The sequence below is a fragment of the Theropithecus gelada genome, chromosome 1 (assembly GCF_003255815.1).
Source record: "Theropithecus gelada isolate Dixy chromosome 1, Tgel_1.0, whole genome shotgun sequence".
NCBI classification, from domain to species: domain Eukaryota; kingdom Metazoa; phylum Chordata; class Mammalia; order Primates; family Cercopithecidae; genus Theropithecus; species Theropithecus gelada.
In genome coordinates this window covers 81,957,723-81,981,962 of record NC_037668.1, presented here as the reverse complement: position 1 = coordinate 81,981,962, position 24,240 = coordinate 81,957,723, and the positions used below count along the sequence as shown (strand labels likewise).

At 39.8% G+C, this 24,240-nt stretch overlaps 1 protein-coding gene across 7 annotated transcripts; it reads left to right on the top strand.

The window, feature by feature from the left end:
* The first annotated feature begins 6 nt into the window (after positions 1-6).
* TMEM59 (transmembrane protein 59) lies at positions 7-23,450 on the top strand. Of its 7 annotated transcripts, XM_025364328.1 has the most exons (9): positions 122-573; positions 5,235-5,267; positions 6,864-6,969; positions 8,790-8,884; positions 11,073-11,225; positions 12,771-12,852; positions 13,740-13,824; positions 18,111-18,219; positions 22,817-23,450. In XM_025364328.1, the coding sequence occupies exons 1-9, from the start codon at positions 385-387 to the stop codon at positions 22,970-22,972; spliced, it is 1,008 nt and encodes a 335-aa protein (XP_025220113.1). In that variant the 5' UTR covers positions 122-384; the 3' UTR covers positions 22,973-23,450. The 7 variants fall into 7 exon arrangements, with proteins under 7 accessions (XP_025220161.1, XP_025220122.1, XP_025220113.1 ...); XM_025364376.1 differs by lacking the exon at positions 5,235-5,267 and having other exon boundaries at positions 7-217; positions 13,743-13,824; XM_025364337.1 differs by lacking the exon at positions 5,235-5,267 and having other exon boundaries at positions 112-573; positions 22,817-23,447.
* Positions 23,451-24,240: the final 790 nt, after the last annotated feature.

Sequence of the window (24,240 nt, the reverse complement as noted above, 5' to 3'; positions counted from 1 at the left end):
GCACTACGAAGAAATACGCGCAGAAGGCGCGCCGAGGGCGGCTGTAGTTTTCCGAGACCAACTTTCCCGACAGCACCGTGCGCCTCCCGCCTATGGAGAACTACATGCCCCAGCCTGCCCCGCGAAGGGAAGACAGGGGGACCCGCTTCGCGCTAATGCTCGCGATGGTTGAATTCTCCGCCTCACGCCCGCCTAGGAGAAGTTCGTAGTCCCAGAGGTGGGGCAGGAGGCGGCAGTTTCAGGCGGGTCAGGGCGGAGCTGAAGCGACGGCGGAGGCGGAAGCAACGGTCGGTGGGGCGGAGAAGGGGGCTGGCCCCAGGAGGAGGAGGAAACCCTTCAAAGAAAACAGCAACAAGCTGAGCTGCTGTGATAGAGGGGAACAAGATGGCGGCGCCGAAGGCGAGCCTCTGGGTCAGGACCCAACTGGGGCTGCCGCCGCTGCTGCTGCTGACCATGGCCTTGGCCGGAGGTTCGGGGACCGCTTCGGCTGAAGCATTTGACTCGGTCTTGGGTGATACAGCGTCTTGCCACCGGGCCTGTCAGTTGACCTACCCCTTGCACACCTACCCTAAGGTAGGGCCCGTCCGGAGCGGGCTGCGACCCTTCCCTGGCCGCCCATCTCTCGGCTCCCCACACGTATGTCGGCTCTGGCAACCTGGCTGTTCAATCCGCCTTTTAACCGCTGTCTCCCATCTGTGTAGCTCCTGTTTTCCTCCCTAATCCTGCCTGCACCCCAATTCCTGCTGTCATTACCGGAAGTTTGTCCTGCACTACCCTGTGATAGGCTGAGGGACACAAAGATGAGAAAGACGCGATCCCTTTCCTCTGGGAGCTAGCCGGGCAGCAGGGGAGTCGAGCACTCAGAGGGAGGAGTATAGAGGAGGATATGGATGATTAATGCAGGGTCCTCGCCTTAAGGAGCCTAAGGGGGGTTTGTAGAAAGGGAGGCGCAGATAAGCGAGTCCACAAATGATTGATTCATAACCTTTGTTTACTAAGCGCCTCTCGGGGTCGGGAGCGTAGTCTTCAGGGAGTCAGACAAGTAGACAGTTCCACTGAAGTATAAAAAGCGTCACGAAGGCGGCTCAAGGAGTAGCGAGACGCCCAGGAATGCTGTCTGCCTATGTTGAGTTACTGTGTCCAAGACGCTGCCAAGAGGGACTGGGTTAGAGAAGAGGCAGTTAGGTGTCTGCCTACCAGAAACTGACCACTCAGTGCAGAAAACGGGGGATTCGTGGAGTGGGTAAAGAAACGAGACTGTAGACAGGAGAGGGTTCGCAGCTTACGGAGAGGTAATGGCCCTCCTCTCTATGCTTCCCCCCTTTTTAAGTACATACCTAACCCTCTTCACGTTGGTTTTTCAGCGTAAGATCTCTGTTTACTCAACATTCTAAATTGTTTGATGATTCCCACCACACGTTTCCCATGTATGATTTGAGTGTATGCCCTCCCCCACGTTGTTTTATGAGAGCTTTTGTTGATGTTGCTGGTGGTTTCCTCTTCGTTTTTCCTTCATCTCCTGTATGCTATTTGCTTAACCATTGTGGCTAGACCTCCTTGCTCTCTAAAACTGGAGTGGCTACGGAGACAGTTCCAGTGAAGCTTAGGATGTTCCATATTGGCGAGTGCTTTCAGGTCTTTGAAATGAAAAGTTCTAAGTGCCGGCACTTCTCAGATTTTGTTTACGGCTGGATTTTAAACTGCATGGAGATTATCAATTTTCAAAAACTGTGGGAGAGGGGACTGTGCTAAATTTTTCCAGAGATTTATGTAACAATCGAGAAAGAAGTGAGAAGTTTTAACTTCAGACTTAAATCGATGAATACTGCTTCTAACCACGTTATTTTTCTTCACTTCTTGTAAACTTCTCATCATTAAGAGGATTGTATGAGGAAGCTCATTAATATTGATTTGGCCTGGAATTGGGCTGAGACTTACTTACTATTGTTCTAGGGTTTGTTTCCTTTTTTTGAGATTTTCCTGGCAATTTTGTAGTATAAACCAGAATGTTGGTAGAATAATCAAATAATTTGAAAGGATACCTTCCTGGAACTTGTAGGTACTTTAATAATGTCCACTATTTTCTAACAATTGGTGTGATATCTATAAACCATTTTTACTTATTTATTAAAGCTTTTCTCACAAAGAACTCCAAATCATCTGGCTCCCTATAGGTCCTGGACTTGAAATTTATATAGACTCCACTGTTAGCCAGAGTGATGGGAGATTTATCATACTATTATTCCTAATTCTCACAACAACCCTGTAAAGTAGGGTTTTAAAATTAAGGAAATTGAGGCTCTGAAAGGTTAAGTGTCTTGCCTAAGGTCACATACCCAAGAAATCGTGGAGTAGGAATTCAGCTTAAAACTGGCTACACTATGCTGCCTCCTATCAATAAACTTGCATTAAACATATTCGGCCGGGTGCGATGGCTCACACCTGTAATCCCAGCACTTTGGGAGGCCGAGGTGGGTGGATCACCTCAGCTCAGGAGATTGCGACCAGCCTGGACAACATGGCAAGACCTCGTCTCTGAAGAAAAAAAAAAAAAAAAAGAAAAAGAAAAAACTAGCCAGGCGTGGAGACGAGCATCTGTAGTCCCAGCTACTTGGGAAGCTGAGGTGGGAGGCTTGCTTGAGCCTGGGAGGCGGAGGTTACAGTGAGCCGAAATGTCGCCAGTGCACTCCAGTCTGACAGTGAGACCCTGTCTCAAAAAAAAAAAAAAAAAAAAAAAAGGCTGGGCGCGGTGGCTCACTCCTGTAATCCCAGCACTTTGGGAGGCTGAGGCAGGTGGATCACCTGATGTCAGGAGTTCAAAACCAGCCTGGCCAACATGGTGAAACCCCATCTCTACTGAAAATACCAAAAAAAAATTAGCTGGGCATGGTGGCGGGCACTTGTAATCCCAGCTGCTCAGGAGGCTGAGGCAGGAGAAGCGCCTGAACCCGGGAGGCAGAGGTTGCAGTGAGCCTGCGCCATTGCACTCCAGCCTGGGCAACAAGAGGGAAACTCTGCCTCAAAAAAAAAAAAACAGAAAAAAAAAACCACATATTTAACTATGTCACTGATTTCTATTGGCTCTCCTCTGTGCTTTGTGCTCCAGGAAAAAGCTTCGTGTGTTGTAAGAAATTAGAGAATTTTCAAACTCACATAGAGTTTGAAAAACGAGATAGAAATCTCGTTTTAGGCTGGGCGCTGTGGCTCATGCCTGTAATCCCAGCAGTTTGGAACGCCAAGGCAAGTGGATCATGGGTAGTCAGGAGTTCAAGATCAGCCTGACCAACATGGTGAAACCCCGTCTCTACGAAAAATACAAAAATTAGCTGGGCATGGCACATGCTTGTAATCCCAGCGACTCAGGAGGCTGAGGCAGGAGAACCGCTGGAACCCGGGTGGTGGAGGTTGCAGTGAGCCGAGATTGCGCTGCTGCACTTCAGCCTGGGACACAGAGCAAGACTGCATCTCAAAAAAAAAAAAAATCTCATTTTAATGACACTTTTTGAGAACTAATTATTTGTTGCAAGAAAGTAGAATACCTGTTTGTAAGTAGTTATTTTTAAATTATTCTATCTTTTATCTACAGAAAATGCAATTGCATAATTTATCTCGGACGAAAAAACAAGAGACATAAATCATGTTAATAAAAAAGCTAATTAGAGCTAGCCTGGTCATTTATTAATGGAGTGTGGTCTCTAGAACCATACAAACCTGGTTTTATTCCCAGTTCCTTGATTACTGTTTGTCCTTGCTGATCACTTAACTTCTATTTATTTATTTTTTAATTTAAAATAATTGAAACAGAGTCTTGCTCTGTTGCCCAGGCTGGTCTCAAACTCTTGGACTGAATGGATCCTTATGTCTTGGCCTCCCAAACTGTTTGGATTACATCCATGAGCCACGGTGCCTGCCCTAAATAGTATCATTGAGGGACCTTCTAATTATGAATTTAGCTGGTATTTCCTATGGTGGAAGCACCATTTATTGTGTCCTAAATCAGAGGAGATACATGTTATATAAGCTTGCCAGTCATTTGGGATAAATAGGGCATGAAATATTTACTTGAAATCATTATTTTTGTATATATAACATGAAATACTTAGAATAAAGATATGATTCTTAATAGCTACCAGTTGAGTGCCTGCCCCATACCAGATGTTGCATAATTTGTTAAGTCTTTTTTTTTTTTTTTTTTTGAGACGGAGTCTCGCGCTGTGTCACCCAGGCTGGAGTGCAGTGGCGCGATCTCGGCTCACTGCAAGCTCCGCCTCCCAGGTTCAGGCCATTCTCCTGCCTCAGCCTCCGAGTAGCTGGGACTACAGGTGCCCGCCACCACGCCCGGCTAGTTTTTTGTATTTTTAGTAGAGACGGGGTTTCACCATGTTAGCCAGGATGGTCTCGATCTCCTGACCTCGTGATCCGCCCGCCTCGGCCTCCCAAAGTGCTGGGATTACAGGCTTGAGCCACCGCGCCCGGCCCTGAATTTGTTAAGTCTTAACACAGTGCCTGGCACATTGTAGATGCTCATTAAATAATAGTAATGCTATTGTAGATATAAATATATAATTATCCTAATAGTGAAGATTGACGCTCTACAATTATACAGGCAGTAGAAAATAAAGGAATAAATAGTAGTGAGGATTGATGTAAGAGTATTGTCCGTATTTTACAACTGAGGAAATAGATTAAGTAACTTGCCAAAGGTTGTGCAGAATAAGTGGCAAGTCTGAACTTCAAACTAGGGCTGATTCCTGAAACCTAGTCTCTTTTCACCATGCCATATGGTTTTCTGAAATTGGTACTGGATGACTTACTAGGTGTCTTTAACAAAGGAAAGCATATCTAAGAATGAAATGGCATGTGATATAGCTCATACTAATGAGCTTATGCTTCCTCTGTGCAGTATAAGGAAATATTTGGTGCTCCAAAGACATAAAATAATTCTTTAACTGTTTTACAAAGCCTGCAAAAGCTACTCAGATATGAAATTTATCTTAATTTTTAAAATTCTTTCAATTTCATCTTAACAATAAATGCAGCTGGAACTGAGGTCCAAAAGTGTGCTACCTTCAAAGCTGTATGATAAAGTATATTTAATATTAGACTGCAGCCATCTCTTCTTGATGGATTGTTGCTGCTGCATAAATTTTACTAATCCTTTTGCTGGAAAGAAGTACATACTTTGTATTCCATTGGTTGCTAACTGGCATATGTACATGCTGTTTCCTTATTAGGTGTCTGCCAGTTTGTACACAGTATATCACACAGTAAGTTGAGGGGGCTCCCCCATATGCAATAGCTTTTTAAAAATACTTTTATTTTATCAAAGAAAACCCTGCTGAAGACATTAGTCATATTAAGCAGTTAATATTTTACAGTAATGAAGAACTAGATGTCCATCCTATCTTGAGCTTTCACACATATACATTGATGCCTGTAATTGTTTTCTATTTTAAAAATCTATTAACACTATTACCATTTATTAAGAACCTTCTACATCCCAGGCACTGTGCTGGAAATAGCTTCCAAATTATTGAGGAATTTGGAGATAATGGCTGTTCTCTCCTTTTTTGATGAGAAACCTGAGATTCTTAGGTAAAATAACTTATGCACTCACCCAAAAGGTTTGATCTAGGTCTGGCTGATTGCAGTGTCCTTTCCCATGCAGCACACTGTTGCTCCAGTGTTTTCATTTAATGTAAGCCCAAATTTTTTTTTTTTTTTTTTTTTTGAGATGGAGTCTCGCTGTGTCTCCCAGACTGCAGTGCAGTGGCACGATCTCGGCTCACTGCAAGCTCCACCTCCCAGGTTCACACCAGTCTCCTGCCTCAGCCTCCCGAGTAGCTGGGACTACAGGCGCCCGCCACCATGCCCAGCAAATTTTTTGTATTTTTAGTAGAGACAGGTTTTCACCATGTTAGCCAGGATGGTCTCGATCTCCTGACCTCGTGATCCACCCACCTCGGCCTCCCAAAATGCTGGGATTATAGGCGTGAGCCACCACGCCTGGCCTAAGCCCAGTTTTTAAAAATCCTTTCATATAAACATTTTTATAGATGTATGCCTTACTTTATCAGGCCCTTGTGTCACCATTTGCCATGTGAAGCTAGTCTGATACTTTTCCTGATAAGCCTGGTGATTCATATAAACATGGATGTGACAGAAGTATGCCACTGGTCCTAGGGTACTTGCTTACTCCTTTCTATTGCTGTTGAAGTTCTAGTTATATCACCGTTGTATTTTTTGTTGTTGTTTTGTTGTTGTTTTTTAAGCAACAGGGTCTCACTTTGTACCCCAAGCTGGAGTGCAGTGGTGTGATTATAGCTCACTGTACCCTCAAACTCCTGGGCTCAAACAATCCTCATACCTCAGCCTACTGAGTACGAGGGCTACAAGTGTGCACCACCATACCCAGTTATTTTCGTGTGTGTGTTTGTTTTGGTACAGATGGGGTCTCGCTGTATTGTCCAGGCTGACCTTAAACTGTTGGCCTCAAGCAGTCCTCCTGCCTCAGCTTCCCAAAACCCTGGGATTACAGGTGTGAGCCACTGCACCTGGCATGTCACTATTGTTTTTATTTTTAATTTCCCCCTCACAGATTGTAACCAAAGAAAATGGAAAAAGGGTAGTGGTCTTACCTACTAGGCTTTTTTCTTGGTATCACTTTTAAAATAAGGAACTAAAACCTCTGTATGGCGAAGGTCTTGAGTATCAACTGGCTCCTATCATTTTTTTCTTTCAGTTATGAAACTTATAGGATGATTTGTAATAAACGTTACTAACTGCTTTCTTCCTAACCCATTTTCCCCTGAGGAAAAAAAATACTATTTTTTGGTAACCCTTCCTGTTCTTGAACTCCCTAGGAAGAGGAGTTGTACGCATGTCAGAGAGGTTGCAGGCTGTTTTCAATTTGTCAGTTTGTGGATGATGGAATTGACTTAAATCGAACTAAATTGGAATGTGAATCTGGTAAGATGCTATGCTAACAACATCAGCTGTATGTAACACTGTTGTTTTCTTTGTGATAACCTTTTAAAGTATTTTCCTTAGGAAATGGCAAGCACACTGTTGAAACTAGTCATCTAACATACTGTAATTATTATGGATTTAAGAGTTTTCGTAGCTGCTGCTAGAAATTTCATGGGCTTTACATTTCATCTGTTTGTTGAGACAGTGTTTATTTTCTGCTGTGAATAGGACACCTTTGTTTAACCAACTTTCTGTCAGACAAATGCAGTAAAATTACCCTACTCACAATTCATTACTACCTTTTCACAAATAGTATAATTTTCCTAAACCTTTCAATCATAAGTTCATTGATTTATCTCCAAGTTTTTTACTGAATCAGGCCTTTGACTCAGTATTTAATAGCGTATTCTTCATTGGTCAGGCCATTAAAATAAGTAGCCAGAGGCTTTGTCATCTGTTAAACCACTTTTCTTTCTTTTTGCTAAAAGCAGTCTGTTTAATAAAAGAAACCTGCAATCAGGACACAATTGACGTTTAACTTTTTAAATAACTATAATGGAATGTTCTCCATTCATTACACTGTTTTTAGCATAGAAGGAGGCACCTTTTCCCCATCACTATGCCATGACTCACATACAGTCTTCTTTGATATCATAACCGTATTTTTGCAGCTCAGTCTCCTAACTGATCATCTTTGTATATGCATAATGCTGTCCAGTTTATTATCTAGCGCTTCTGAGAAGTGTATTACAAATGCATTACTGAGTTGGGAAAAAATGAAATTGGTATAGTGGTAAAATGTTATATCACAAGAAGGAAATGGATTTAATGAACTAAATGACAGTATATCTGGTAGAGACCTATTTCAACATTAGAATCATCTGCTATAGAACATTTTCTAGTTCAATTTTCTTTTTTTTTGAGACGGATTCTCGCTCTGTCCCCAGGCTGGAGTGCAGTGGCGTGGTCTCAGCTCACTTCAAGCTCCGCCCCCCCCCCCCCCCCCCCCCCCCCCCGGGTTCATGCCATTCTCCTGCCTCAGCCTCCTGTGTAGCGGGGACTACAGGCGCCCGCCACCACGGCCGGCTAATTTTTTTTTGTATTTTTAGTGGAGACGGGGTTTCACCGTGTTAGCCAGGATGGTCTCGATCTCCTGACCTCGTGATTCGCCCGTCTCAGCCTCCCAAAGTGCTGGGATTACAGGCGTGAGCCACCACACCCGGCCTAGTTCAATTTTCTTAGACTTTCAGATGTTAGGCTGATTGTTTTATTTTTCTGTTGCCACGTGTATACCCTTACTTCTTAACTGAGTGATCTGGTTCTTAACAATAATACTGTATATTTGTATAAATCATTAAAATATATTATTTCATTCAACCCTATGCAGTGGGTTGTGTTATTTCTGTTTTAGATATATAGAAATCAGTAGTCAGAGGTTAAACTGCTCAGCCCAGGTCACACACACCAACAAATGATGGAACTAAAACTTTTTGAGTGGTATCTTCAGGATGCCAATCCAGTGCATTTTCTACTACACAAGCCTTAGCTGCAAGGGTCCTCTTATATGAATGTCATCATGTGGCCAGAGCCTGGGTGTATAATTAACAGATTTGTATCTAAAACATTTGACTTGTAGGAGGGAGACAATATGGAGTTCTGTTAAAGATACATTTCCTACTACTATATTACCAAATTTGGAAATTGACATTGATGAAATCTTTTTTAAGTATAAGAATTTTTTTAATAAAATATCAAATCCTTTTCTTTCCTCTTTCCCTTTCCCTTTTGTTTCTTGTAATTTGACTATTTTTCTCTTACAGCATGTACAGAAGCATATTCCCAATCTGATGAGCAATATGCTTGCCATCTTGGTTGCCAGAATCAGCTGCCATTCGCTGAACTGAGACAAGAACAAGTACGAAACAATACTGCCTTTCAAACTAGCCTGCTTAGATGGCACTGACTTGTGTTGCTTGAAGTGTTTATCACCCACTCGATCCTATTTTAGTGTTATATATATATAATATATAAATATATAAAATATATAAATTTGACTTTCAGCAAACAAAATTTGTTTGCAAATAAAAAAGTCAGTTGAATAATTGCACTTGTATAATGCTTTACTATTAAAAGTTATGCCTACATTCATAATCTTATTTTGTTTCTTCCCACATTCCAGTGAAGATATTATCCTCATTTTACATATGAAAAAACTAAGGCTCAGAGGAATTATTTCAGAGTTCTTTTTCTCCATCCCAACTTCCATTGGACAGTTGCCATTGCCTTAACTCAGATTATCATCATTTCTTATCTGTATTTTTAAGTTAACTTCCAAACTGTTTTTCTAATTTAACCCTTTCTAACTCCATCCTTTACTGTGTCCAGATTTTTTTTTCTAAATTTCATCATGCCATTATCCTGTCTTATATAACCAGTAGCTCCCAATTACATGTAGATTTAAGTCCAAACTGTTTATCACAACCTAGCTCCTGATTACTTCTCCAATGCCATCGCTTAAAATTCCTGACAAGGGAATTTCATACTCTATTCTCCAGACATACTGGGAAAAGTTTCTTAATTTTTGCACAGGAAATAGTCACATGTACAAACTCAAAAGATAAAAAGAGTATACATATAGTGAAAAGTCTCCCACCCCTGTCTCTTAGCCACTCAGTTTTCCCTCATACATGTAGCCAAGGTTACTAGTACACAGATATGTTCTGCATATACAAGGATGTACACATGTATTTTATAAATATAAGTATACATAAAGAGCTTCTACTAATTTTTTTCTACTACATAATATTGTGTAGATATATTATAATTTATTTAGGCAGTTCCTTATTTGTGAACATGTAAGTTGTTTCTAATCTTTTTATTTTGTAAATAATATCTATTTTGCACATTTGTGAGTATACCTGTAGAATAAAATCATATGGCTAGAACTGCTGAGTTAAGAGGTATATGCTTTTTTTATTTTTATGTTTTTTAGAGATGGGGATCTCACTATATTACCCAGTCTGGCCTCACGCTTCTGGGCTCAAGTGCTACCATAGATACCACTGCACTCCAGACTGGGTGACAGAGCGAGACACTGTCTCAAAAAAAAAAAGAAAAAACAAACATATAAAGAAACAAAGTAGAACCAAAGCTATCCCTAGAGTTTAGTAAATGGCATCCCACGCTTGTGCTTTAGAGGGGCCCAGTGCTGCTAAAGAAGTCAAGAAGTCAGAATTGGAGGAGGAAAGATGACATCATTTGTCAAAATCCTTTTTTTTTTTTTTTTTTTTTTTTTTTGAGGCAGAATCTCGCTCTGTCACCAGGCTGGAGTGCAGTGGCGTGATCTTGGCTCACAGCAACCTCCGCCTCCCTGGTTTGAGGGATTCTCCTGCCTCAGCCTCCTGAGTAGCTGGGACTACAGATGTGTGCCACCACGCCTAGCTAATTTTTGTATTTTTAGTGGAGATCGGGTTTGACCATGTTGCCCAGATGGTCTCAATCTCTTGACATCATGATCCACCCACCTCAGCCTCCCAAAGTGCTAGGATTACAGGCGTGAGCCACCATGCCGGGCCATTAAAATCTTATCAGTAGCTTACTACATATACTCAGCCCATAAATACTCCCTTCACCCTGCCCTGTTGTCAGATGTCTACCATTTTATGTATATATTCTTCTGATTGATTTTTTCCTTCCCCTTTTCCATTGATGTTCATTATAGCATGATTTATTCTCGATGAAAACATTAAAGATGAGAATGATATGATTTGTCCCTTCCTGTTCTACCCTTGAGGACTTGCTGGTCCTCGTTTAATTACATCTTAAGAGTCTTCTTATTTTTGGACTTAATTCAAAAGCCTGTTATTCTGATAGAGGTGACAGGGAGCTAGTAAGTGTGTTTGGTGGCAAACTAAAGTAGCCTTGGTTTTTAAGCCTTACCATAATTTGCATAGATAACTAAGAGTTTAATGCTATTAGATTATGGTAGATGTATTTGTTTGTATCCTGTCCCATTAAGGATTTGAGTAATCTTGATTATGTTGTTCTCTTGAATGTACATATATAAAAAATAATGCATTTCTCATTATTTATTTTATTTTTAGCTTATGTCCCTGATGCCAAAAATGCACCTACTCTTTCCTCTAACTCTGGTGAGGTCATTCTGGAGTGACATGATGGACTCTGCACAGAGCTTCATAACCTCTTCATGGACTTTTTATCTTCAAGCTGATGATGGAAAAATAGTCATATTCCAGGTGACAACAGTGCTTCATGGATTCATCTAAATACCAACAACAGTAAATGTATATGTTTTAAATGAGTGTTTCAGCATAGAACCATACTCAGTCACTTACAAATACTTATCATCAAGTAAGAATTACTTATTTGGCCCTACATTAAAATATTGGACATCAGTTTGATTACCCTTCCCTTTGCCCATTAAAAGCCTTATCTAAAGCCCATTAGTTTTTATCTAACCAGAACTCTGAGTCTTTTAAATTTTATGGTGGTTAAATTGATAAAATGAAATCTTTAAATATGAGAGATAATAATTAATATACTTTTAATGTAAACAGTGGCCATATATCATTACATATGGATATCAGATAAAAACAATATGACATAATTTTTAGTTTTTTATAGTGCTTTTACTCATAACTCTTATAAGAGAACTTCTTGAAGAAGTATTTTGCCTAGAGAGGTAATGTCTCCTATCTCATCATTTACCATGTGATAATAACTGTTATTCCCTGGAGGTTATATTGTACTAGATATATTATCTCGGATTTTCAAACAACTTAATGAGGTTATATTATTCCTATTTTATTGATGAGGAAGGTGAGAGTAACTTGTTGCAGTTGCACTGCCGATAAGTAACAGAATTAAGCTTAAAACCCAGGACACTTTAGCACCAAGGCCCATATACTACCCTACCATGCTTTTAATTCAGTAGTTGAATTCCTCAAATTTACCAGTCAACAGAGTTTATGTTGTGTCTTCCTCTCGGGTAATAAAATAAACCTTTTAAGTACTGTAGCTAAGTAAGTGACTTAATGTATGGCTGGTATGTGATTTTTAGCACTACCCTGAACCTTGGGTCCCCTCTACTTAATTTGGTAATAAGTAAAATGCAGGAATTTTCTCTTTAAATTCATGAACAAGTTCTATGTCCTAAAGCTACTTACATCAAAGCATAAGTTGACTCTCAGAGTGAAGCCCTCATTCATTCCTCATTAGATAGGAGATTAGCTCTGTGTCTGTCTAAAGTCTGTGTGAATTTGAGCATAACTGGGATGGAGAAACCCCCATTCTAGAGGATCAGAACTATTCAGAAAATGTAAAGTATGGAGTGTTTGGCTGTAATTTATGGATTCCTCATACCTAGGGAATAATGGAATGTTTCATATGAGAAGAAATAGAGATAATATGTGTTTAGCCAAAAGTTTTGGCAGTCTGATAAATTATTCCTGATCAACTAGAATTAGAACTCATTTCTGCAAGGTATAGTATTTAATGTAGTATGTAATGATTTATCGCTCTCTCCCTTAAAAAAAAAAATGTTGTCAGGAAGTTAAACTAACATAAATCTGCCAGAAATCTGTTTCTTTGCAAGGCACTGGTTCTAATGTTTAGGAAGTGCAATTAAAATATATTGTGGTTAACATGTTTTATTTTTTATACAGTATTTCTGTTACTCTTTCTCAATTTAAATGTTTAAAGAGATGATGTGTTTTAGAACTTGTTACTGAAAAAAAGCTAAAGAAGTACAAATGACTTAATTGCTTTCATTATTATTTTAGTCTAAGCCAGAAATCCAGTATGCACCACATTTGGAACAGGAGTCTACAAATTTGAGAGAATCATCTCTAAGCAAAATGTCCTGTAAGTTTTATTTTAAGTAGCTTAGATAAAAACATTAGCAGTCAAATCTGGTTGTAGTAGAGTTGGTTGTGTTTTTTTTTTTTTCCACTGATGGAACATAAACAGATAATTTCTAAAACAGTGGTTCTCAAACTTTCATGTGTATTAGAGTTTGGAGAGCTTGTTCAAACACAGATTGCCGGGCCCCACCTCCAGAGTTTCTAATTTACTAGGTCCGGGAGAAGACCTGAGAATTTCTATTTCTCACAAGTTCCAGATTTTGCTGATGCTACTGGCCTGGGGGCCACACTTTGAGAATCACTATTCTAAAAACATTTAGTTTGCTTCAAAGGATGTTTTGAGCATGAACTAATCAACTATTCTGGTATTTCCCAATAAATTGACCAAATAATGAAAAATACCAAAAGTATGAGTCCCCATTCTATTTTTATTTCCATGTTAGAAGTGAATTTTGACTCATAAGAACATAAAACATCAAGCTAAAGCAGAGCTTACCTTGTAAAATTTACTCATACCTTATTTTAGATACTATTTAATTAGCCTTCTAATTATTTTGGTAGGTGGGAGTGGGTAGATAATGATAGCACATAACATAAGACCATCTTTAACTTTAATTAGATTAAAATAAACCAAATCCAAGCTCACATGTAATTAAGCAGAAAGCATCAATGCCAATAAGAATTTGAAAATAAAACAGGAAACTCATAATGCGGTAGAATATTCATTTGGTTTTGATGTGCTAGAAAAACTGATACGTATTATAAAATGTATCAGATGACACAAACAAAAACAATTGGATATCTGTAAAGTGTGTATATCTAGAAGTAGTCATGTGAGACTAGGTTTTGGGATGTAGGGTATAATAAACTCATACCTTACTATTTCAGCAGATCTGCAAATGAGAAATTCACAAGCACACAGGAATTTTCTTGAAGATGGAGAAAGTGATGGCTTTTTAAGATGCCTCTCTCTGTATGTATTCCTCTTTATTGTGTGTATAACAGATAAAATCTGGCTTGTATCAGAGAGATACATTACTTTTTATTATTTTAAAGTTAGCACCTCAAAAGTAAACCTTTTTACTTTTTCCCTTCCAAGATTGTACGTTAGATATTTTAGTGTGTTTAAAAGGTTATAGGCATACTACTTGAATAAAACCCACGCAGGTAGTTTTTTTTCACAGTACAGGAGCATACTTCTTGTTAGAATCTCTTGATTTATGTTGAATGTGCTTCTCCACACATTTAAATTAAGCTTTAATTTCACATATGTCTGAGGCCAGGCACGGTGGCTCACGCCTGTAATCCCAACAGTTTGGAAGACCAACGCAGGTGGATCACCTGAGATCAGGAGTTCAAGACCAGCCTGGCCAACATGGCGAAACCCCGTCTCTACTGAAAATCCAAAAATTAGCCGGGCGTGGTGGCGCATGCCTGTCATCCCAGCTACTCAGGAGGATGAGGCAGGAGAATGGCTTGAACCTGGGAGGCAGAGGTTTCAGTGAGCTGAGATTGCACCACTGCACTCCAGCCTAGGTGACAGAGTGAGATTCTGTCTCAAAAAATAAAATAAAACAAAATAAAATAAAAAAGTTTGAATGGTTTAGGGATCAGATTTTTGTTTTAGTTTTTATCTGCATGGCCAGATTTGAGGCTAGAAGAGCTGGATAAGGACTCTAGATTAAGAAGGGCTTTGTATTCTATACTAAGGAGTATCAGCTCTGTGCCAAGAGTTTTTAAGGGTAATGGTAAAGTGGGCAAGTGAGAGTAGTGGGTACCATATGCCCTCCTAGGAAAAAATATCAAGCCTTATGAGGGTGAGAGGCAGGTTTTATCAAAGTGTGCATGTTTCCTCTTCTCCAAGGAATTCGGATATGATCCCTCCCCCACATTTTACTCCTCCCCACCCCCCCAAAAAAAGGAAACAGAGAAAGCTAGTGGGCCATGTCACTTATTGACTGTTACCTACTCTGTGTCAGATACCAGGCCAAGCATTTCAGTGAGTGGTATTGCTGTATAGTGTGTTCATTCTAGTGGACTGTTCTATCTCAAGTATAAAACTTCAGTAGTCCAAACCACATGCTCCCTGTAATTTCTTATAGAAACAGTTTCTTGAGAGGTGTTATCGTGTATCATTAGAGTTAGGTGGACCTTACAAATTAATACCTTTTACTAGGCAAAATGTTTAAAAGACTGTATGAGAAAACAAGGATTAAACTTTAAATTTTATCCTTCTTTCATTTCTAAACCTGGTTTTGAGCTTGTCCAACAAAGGGCAGTTTTTCTCTTTCCAGTATTTAGGATGTTTGTTGCAGTTTGATAGTTCTGTGAAACCTAAATAATTAATCTTAAATTACAGTTCTCAGTACTGTACTACCTGGCATATTATTGGTGATTTATTGACCTTTAACATTTTGTCATTATATGCTGTGTGTGTTTTTTTTAAAATCTAACACTTTAAAAGTGATTTTGTGAAACAACTAACTTTATAACTAGAAATGTATTTCTTAGAAGTTTTTGGCCAGGCGCGGTGGCTCACGCCTGTAATCCCAGCACTTTGATCACGAGGTCAGGAGTTCAAGAGCAGCCTGCCCAAGATGGTGAAACCCCGTCTCTACTAAAAATACAAAAAAAATTAGCCAGGTGCGGTGGCAGGCGCCTGTAATCCCAGCTACTCGGGAGGCCAAGGCAGGAGGAGAATTGCTTGAACTCGGAGGGCGGAGGTTGCAGTGAACCGAGATCGCGCCACTGTACTCCAGCCTGGGCAACAGAATGAGACTCTGTCTCAAAAAAAAAAAAAAGAAGAAGTTTTTGTGCCCAAATGTAGATTATAATAGGATCCTATATTTGAATAAAAAATTATGATTTTGGCCGAGTGCGGTGGCTCGTGCGTGTAATCCCAGCACTTTGGAAGGCCAAGGCGGGAGGATCACTTGAGCCCAGAGGTTCAAAATCAGTTTGGGTAGCATAGTGAGACCCCATCTATCTCTACAAAAAATAAAAAAAATTAGCTGGGCATGGTGGCACACGCCTGTAGTCCCAGCTATCAAGAGGCTGAGGTGGGAGAATCACTTGAGCCCGGGAAGTCAAGGCTGCAGTGAGCTATGATCGTGCCACTGCACTGCCTGAGTGATAGAGCGAGACTGTCTCAAAAATTTTTTTTAAGTGTTCTTTTTTAAAATGCTTTTTCCCCTTCAGTGATCCCATTTGACTTTTAGAACAATACCCTGTGATAAGTAGGTGGTAATTTAGAGAGGTGAATTGACTACTCCCAAGGTTATACAGTCACTATGTTAGAATTCAAACCTAATTTTTCTAATTATACATCTTCTGCTCATCCTATTCTGCTGTAAATATTTACTTCCGAAAGTGTCATGATTTTTCCATGATTACATACAGAATCACTCAGCCAGTTATTGGAATCTGATCATAGCTGTTAAAGAGACACCATTATCTCCAGAAAGGAAATTGAAGTCACTCTTTCTTCACTTGTATTTCTTTTTGAAGAGCCAGGCACTGTGCTAGGGAGTTGAGACCTAGAAAAGATGTCAGGAGTTCTCAGGTCTAGACAGACATGGACAATAGTGATTGCTATACACATACACACTCCTACACATGTCTCATACACAGCATATAAAGACTGTATTTAAGTCTACTGGAGGTTTCAAGGGGAGGATTGACAGGTGAGATAGAAATATCTTGAATAATGAGTAGACATTTTTGCTAGTTGTAGCAGAAGATTTACTTAAATTTTTTTTTTCAGATACACTGGCCTCCTGCTCAATGTGTATAGGGTACATTACTGCATATGGAGGATAAGGAGAGTCAGAAATTTGACTGAACTGGGAAAACAGGAATAGAGAGAAGCAGGAACATAACATTAGTGTCAAGAAGAGGCTTCTATGTGAAGGATAGGTTGGAGAACTTTGGTAAATCAGGGAAGAAATTATGAAGCCTGAATTAGGGCAGTAGACAAGAACAGGAGATAATGGAGATAGTTGAAAATCTGTAGGATCTAGTCATTGTTTTGTTCTGGAGAGTGAAGGGATGAACCCCAATTTTCTGGCTTAGGTAGTTGCTACTGGAATCCAGATATCAAATATATCCTCATTTTGCGGTAAATTCCTTAACTCAGTTAGGGCTGGAACATGGAGAGGAAAGTGGGTATTTTTTTCATTAAAAACGTGTTTTACTCTATTATCTTTCTAAATTGGGATACTTAAAGCATCATATGGGAGTTCCCTACTTTTAGATACAATACATTCTCCAAAGCCCTCTTTTGCTGGCAGACAATGACTGTGCTTACTGCATGTTCAAGTCTTGCCAGACTGTCAAGTGAGTGGTTAGGGTGGTAAGTATAGATCTCTTATTAGGCAGTGTTGGATGAGCAGAGATGTGAAAATTAGGGACTATCTGTGTTACACAGTTTGTCAGAGTTAGACTTTTAATTATTTAAAAATGGCTTGACTTTTTTTTGAATCTTAATAGGTCAATTATGAAAAAAACTTCAGGTGGGAGAATGGCTTGTGCCCATGAGTGCAAGGCTAGCCTGGGCAATACAGTGAGAGCTTGTCTCTATAAAAATTAAAAATAAATAAAAATAAATAAAAAACCTCTAATTGCTGATTCTCATAACTGGCCTTCTATCTTAAGATATTTTAATGATAAGGAAAATATAACTATCTCTTTACTGAGATATGCTATAATGGTTACAGAATGCCTTACAATAGATGTGCTCTTTTAAATTGAAGTATAAGTAAATTATGGCAAATTAAATATGTGAAGTATTCTAGGGAAACTGACTTCTGGAAGCCTGTTGTGATTTCTTTTATAAAACAAATGATCATTTTAAATTTACCTAGTCTATACCTTAACTTTATGGTATATTGGTTTTCTGAAAGCAAGTATAATAATTTGTATAATATATGACATTTGTACGACAGTGTACAATTTACAGGACACTTTCACTTGCCTTATATATTTAGCAGAAAGTCAAGTATATTTGATTTTATTATTATTACAAAAGTGATGTAGCCATGTTACAGAAACATTAGAAGTAGAGGAAAAAGACTTTATGCCAACCTAATGTAATAGCTATTAGTATAATATTTCCTTCTGTAAGTATGTTTTTTAATAGTTTCAAAGATAATCAACAAAGTTTTAATTGTACTGTTGAGCTAAGTACATAAGGTTGATTGACTAAGAATCTCCTGTTTCTTATGAAATTTTAATATAACTAATTGTTGATTTTTTTTCCAGTAACTCTGGGTGGATTTTAACTACAACTCTTGTCCTCTCGGTGATGGTATTGCTTTGGATTTGTTGTGCCACTGTTGCTACAGCTGTGGAGCAGTATGTTCCCTCTGAGGTAAATTTAATTCTAACCCTTAGACCATTTGAAGACTGAGCCCTGTGAGATATCATTTTAAACACCTTATTTGTTTAGCTGGAAAAACAAGGCCTCTCTACTAATAGAAAGAGAGAAGATGTGGTGGTTTTCATGTGGTAGAGGTTGGCACACATAAAAATTACAGGTTTGCAGCACAAGAATGGTTGTTCCCAGCTTTCTGTGATGCTAACTACCGTGGTGACATATATGTTGACTGGCTTGAGAAAAGTGTGTCTTTCTGACTCTCTTAAGACTGAAAAGACCTGTTGACATCAGTTTCGAAGGCGATATATGGGAAAGAAGACTTTTTTTTTTTTTTTGAAACGGAGTCTTACTCTGTCACCCAGGCTAGAGTGCAGTGGCGTGATCTCGGCTCACTGCAAGCTCCGCCTCCCGGGTTCATGCCACTCTCTTGCCTCAGCCTCCTGAGTAGCTGGGACTACAGGCGCCCGCCACTGCATCTGGCTAATTTTTTTGTATTTTTTAGTAGAGACCGTGGTCTCGATCTCCTGAATTCATGATCCACCTGCCTCAGCCTCCCAAAGTGCTGGGATTACAGGCGTGAGCCACCGTGCGCAGCCTTTTTTTTTTTTTTTTTTTTTTTTGAGGCACAGTCTCACTCTGTCGCCCAGGCTACAGTGCAGTGGCCAGGATCTTGGTTCACTGCAGCCTCCGCCTCCTGGGTTCAAGTGATTCTTCTGCCTCAGCCTCCTGAGTAGCTGGGACTACAGGCACACGTCACCATGCCCAGCCAATTTTTGTATTTTCAGTAGAGATGGGGTTTCACCATATTGACCAGGCTGGTCCTGAACTCCTGATCTCAAGTGACCTGCCCACCTCTGCCTCCCAAAGTGTTGGGATTGCAGGCATGAGCCACCATACCCAGCCAGAGAGAAGATTTGTAGAACCATTTAATAGTTTAAATTAATTACCACAATATTAAGGAGCAGTGCTGCTTTAGAAGCAGCAAGGCTGGGCCAGGTGTGGTGCTCATGCATCTAATCCCTGCACTTTGGGAAGGCTAGGCAGGTGGATCACTTGAGCTCAAGAGTTTGAGAACAGCCTGGGCAACATGATGAGATCCTGTCTCTGCGAAAAATTATAAAAATTATCTGGGCATGGTGGTGTGTGCCCATGATCCCAGCTACTCAGGAGGCTGAGGTGGGAGGATCACTTGAGCCCAGAAGGTTGAGGCTGCAATAAACCAGGATTGTGCCACTGTATTACAGCCTGGTGACAGAACAAGACCCTGAGTCTCAAAAGAAAAAAGAAAAGAAAAGAAGAGAGAGGAGAGAGGGAGGGAGAGGGAGAGGGAGAGGAGAAATGCTGGAGTGTTTGATTTTGAGTTGTTATATTCTGGTATCTAACCCCATAAGAGATGGAAGACATTGTGACTTCCTTGGTAATTAAAATTTAACTGGCCCAAAAAATATAACTGTTAAGGTAAAGGATTTTTGTTTGGGGGAAAGGCTATAATTTGATTATTCAGCTTAGCTTTCAAGAACAGAAAAGTATTTATATAACTAAATATAGAATAATAATGGCTGTCAACATCTAATCCCACTGAAATAAACTTTAGTTTTCTTATACCTCCAAAGTACCATAGAAAAAGAGAGAAAAGAAGAAGAGACAGAAATTAGAATATAATAATAAGCCATTGGCATGTGCCTAATACGGTGCTTGAACAACTGTTTTATTCTAACAGACTATAAAGATGTTTAAATATATGATTTGCACATGAAAAATTAAAATATTATGCTTAATATTTTTATTAAGGTGATATAATTGATGTAGGCACCTAGAAACTGGGACAGGATAATGTTGATAACAACATTTGTATAGTCTTTAAAATTTACAAAGTATTTTCATATACCTTCATATTCTTCTCATCTAACTAAAATTTTGTGTCCTTTAACCAGCATCTCCTCAGTCTCCTTCCTCCCTTCAGTGGCTTCTTTCATGTTGATGTATAAAATCAAACAGTTCCTGGTTGCTGCTTCAAGATCTTTAAATGTTGTTAGGTAGAGTTGTGAACATTTTTCTTTCACAGTGCCCCAGAGCCAGTGGTCACATGTGAATTCTGAGTTTTAAGGAGGCCTACTATATCAGATCCGTGTCCAACCTATCAACCACTGAATTTTTTTTTTTTTTTTCCAGACAGGGTCTCACTCTGTCACTGAGGCTGGAGTGCAATGGCACAATCTCAGCTCACTGCAATCTCCACCTCCCGGGTTCAAGTGATTCTCATGTCTCAGCCTGCTGAGTAGCTGGGACTACTACAGGTGCACACCACCACACCCGGCTTATTTTTGTATTTTTAGTAGAGATTGGGTTTCACCATGTTGGCCAGGTTGGTCTCGAACTCCTGACCTCAAGTGATTCACCTACCTCAGCCTCCCAAAGTGCTGGGATTATGGGCGTGAGACACCGCGCCTGGCCTGAACTTGTCTTAAAGCTACTCTCTTACTGGAAAAGCTTAAGGTACTGGGGCAACTCCTTGCGGGATAGTTGTTCCCCTGAGGCAGCAGTCCAGTAGAACACATCTGAAACATGTATGAATAAGCAACTATTGTGACAGTCACTTTTAGAACATTTTCATCAGCCCAGAAAGAAAATCTGTACTCTTAGTAATTGCTCCCCATTTTCTCCCAAGCAGCAGCAGCAGCTGCACCAGCCCCACCCCCATCTCACCCTCCAGTCCTAAATAGCCAATATGTAGTCTCTTGTGACTGGCCTCTTTCACTAAGCATATTTTCAAGGTTCATCATGTTACAGCATGTATCACTTTATCATCTTTTTTTTTTTTGAGATAGAGTCTCGCTCTATCGCCCAGGCTAGAGTGCAGTGGTGCAACCTCGGCTCACTGCAAACCTCCGCCTCTCGGGTTCAAGCGATTCTCCTGCCTCAGCCTCCCTAGTGGCTGGGACTACAGGCACGCACCACCACACCCAGCTAATTTTTATATTTTTAGTAGAGATGGGGTTTCACTATGTTGGCCAGACTGGTCTGGAACTCCTGACCTCAGGTGATCCACCTTCCTCAGCCTCCCAAAGTGCTGGGATTACAGGCTTGAGCCACCATGCCCAGCCAGGATAGCATGTATCACTTTTGATAAATTCTTGAAGGTGCTCTTTATTCAGCATCTTTTAAAAACACCTTTCCAGTAGTAGGTACTTCTGTGTAGTTCTTGCTTTATAATCTAGTGAGTTGCCCTGCCAGTGATATCAGCACTTCAGTTTCTAACTTTTGGATATGGGGATTTGTTGCTGTATGAGTAGATTAACAATAGAATCTATACCATTTCTTTTTTTTTTGAGACAGAGTCTCACTTTGTCCCCCAGGCTGGAGGGCAGTGGCGTGATCTCAGCCCACTGCAACCTCTGCCTCCCGGGCTCAAGTGATTATTGTGCCTCAGCCTCCTGAGTAGCTGGAATTACAGGCACGTACCACCATGCCTGGCTAATTTTTTGTGTTTTTAGTAGAGACAGGGTTTCACCATGTTGGCCAGGCTGGTCTTGAGCTCCTGACCTCGAGTGATCTGCCTGCCTCAGCCTCCCAAAGTGGTGGGATTACCAGCGTGAGCCACTGCACCCGGCCTATGCTTATTAGTGAAGACTTTTCACTTTGCTTTTCTGCCTTTAAGAGATATGTATGGACAGGCGTGGTGGCTCACACATGTATCCCAACACTTTGGGAGGCCAAGGTAGGAGGATCACTTGAGGCCAGGAGTCTGAGACCAGCCTAGGCAACATAGCAAGACCCCATCATTTAAAAAAAAAAAAAAAGAAAAATTAGCTAGACATAGTGGTGCATGCCTATAGTCCTAGCTACTCAGGAGGCTGAGGCAGGAGAATCACTTGAGTCCAGGAGTTCAAGGCCTTGTAGTGAGCTATGATCACACCACTGCACTCCAACCTGGGTAACAGAGCAACACCCCATCTCTTTAAAAAAAAAAAAAAAAAAAAGACAGAGACATTCATACGTATATTACCTACTCTCAAAAGATGTTAGATATTAACATTATTCTCTAAGGGGTTTTATGACATTTGCAGTGATTCTGTTTTATGCTTTCATTCTTTTAGTATCTTTTTGGATATGGTAGTAACAATTAAGGAACTTTATATATTTATGAAGACCTTTCTATCAGTGTTAGAGCATTTCATGCATATTCTTTTTTCTCACAGCCTTTTCAAATAGCATCTATCATTTTCCATACATGTTAAGCTAAAACATTTAGGAGCAGAAAGACTTACACCAAATTATTTTACCACTTGGTAGGAGAGCTAAGATGTTGAAGGACTTGATCACTTAAGGCATCCATAGCTATTTTTCTTGATACTCAGTTGTTATACTCCTGAGGATTTTAACTTGAGACGTGGAACAGCTTTCTTTGGCCATCCACTGGGAGCTGAATCATGTGTCTACAACATTTTGAGAAAAAGCATTCTTCTTTCTTAAAGTTGTTTATAGAATTTTTTTTTACTAACCATTTATAAATTAAATTGTTATTTGAAGACTTACTTGGAGAGGTTCCTAATTATCCAGACTACTAATGTACATTGGTTTTCTTTTGCAGAAGCTGAGTATCTATGGTGACTTGGAGTTTATGAATGAACAAAAGCTGAACAAATATCCAGCTTCTTCTCTTGTGGTTGTTAGATCTAAAACTGAAGATCATGAAGAAGCAGGGCCTCTACCTACAAAAGTGAATCTTGCTCATTCTGAAATTTAAGCATTTTTCTTTTAAAAGAAAAGTGTAATAGACATCTAAAATTCCACTCCTCATAGAGCTTTTAAAATGGTTTCATTGGATATAGGCCTTAAGAAATCACTATAAAATGCAAATAAAGTTACTCAAATCTGTGAAGACTGTATTTGCTATAACTTTATTGGTATTGTTTTTCTAGTAATTTAAGAGGTGGATGTTTGGGATTGTATTAGTATTTTACTAATATCTGTAGCTATTTTGTTTTTTGCTTTGGTTATTGTTTTTTTCCCTTTTCTTAGCTATGAGCTGATCATTGTTCCTCCTCACCTCCTGCCATGATACTGTCAGTTACCTTAGTTAATAAGCTGAATATTTAGTAGAATATGATGCTTCTGCTCAGGAATGGCCCACAAATCTGTAATTTGAAATCTAGCAGGAAATGACCTTTAATGACACTACATTTTCAGGAACTGAAATCATTAAAATTTTATTCGAATAATTATGTGCTGAAATTTGAGTATCTGATTTTCTAGGCCTTCCCTCCTACCCCTGCCCAACCTAGATAAGAATTATGACATGTTCTGTGTCTATTGCTATTGCTATATAATGTGATGGTCAGGGACCATTTTGATGCAAAAATGATCTTTCAGCAGTACATTTGATGTTATTTTGCACAGGCTATAGGTTTTTGTTTGATGAGTCTTTCCAAGGAACTATTTTTCTCTGTTAGACAGTATATCAAGTATAAGGTAAACGTATTTTTTTGCTCTTGTTACTGAGGCTGGAGTGCAATGGCATGATCTCAGCTCACCGTAGCCTCCACCTCTGAGGTTCAAGCAATTCTCCTGCCTCAGCCTCCCAAGTAGCGGGGATTACAGGCATGCGCCACCACACCTGGCTAATTTTGTATTTTTAGTAGAGATGGGTTTTCACCAGGTTGGCCAGGCTGGTGTCAAACTCCTGACCTCAGGTGATCCACCCACCTAGGCCTGCCAAAGTGCTGGGATTACAGGCGTGAGCCACCGCGCCCAGCGTACACCAGAATTTTGATATGATTCACTGTTATTATACCATAAAATATTAAAAACTTTGTAAACCAATACTTTCCTCATTCACAGTGGCATTGCTGACAACTATGTCAGTGCTATTTGACTAAAGAGTAAGTTAGTCACTCCTCCTATGGCCTAGTCTTTAGCCTTCCTGAGTCCAAATAAAAAGCAGTTAACAGCTAATCAAGGAAGACTTTGGTCACAAAGTGTAGGGTTTTATTTTTAGGTTTGTCTAGATTTGGA

Excerpts from the sequence above, each read along its gene's own strand:
- TMEM59 (XM_025364328.1), top strand. The coding sequence starts at position 385 with ATGGCGGCGCCGAAGGCGAGCCTCTGGGTCAGGACCCAACTGGGGCTG. Across the intron at positions 12,853-13,739 it reads ATCTCTAAGCAAAATGTCCT|CAGATCTGCAAATGAGAAAT; the intron begins GTAAGTTTTATT and ends TTACTATTTCAG. Across the intron at positions 13,825-18,110 it reads TTTTTAAGATGCCTCTCTCT|TAACTCTGGGTGGATTTTAA; the intron begins GTATGTATTCCT and ends TTTTTTTTCCAG.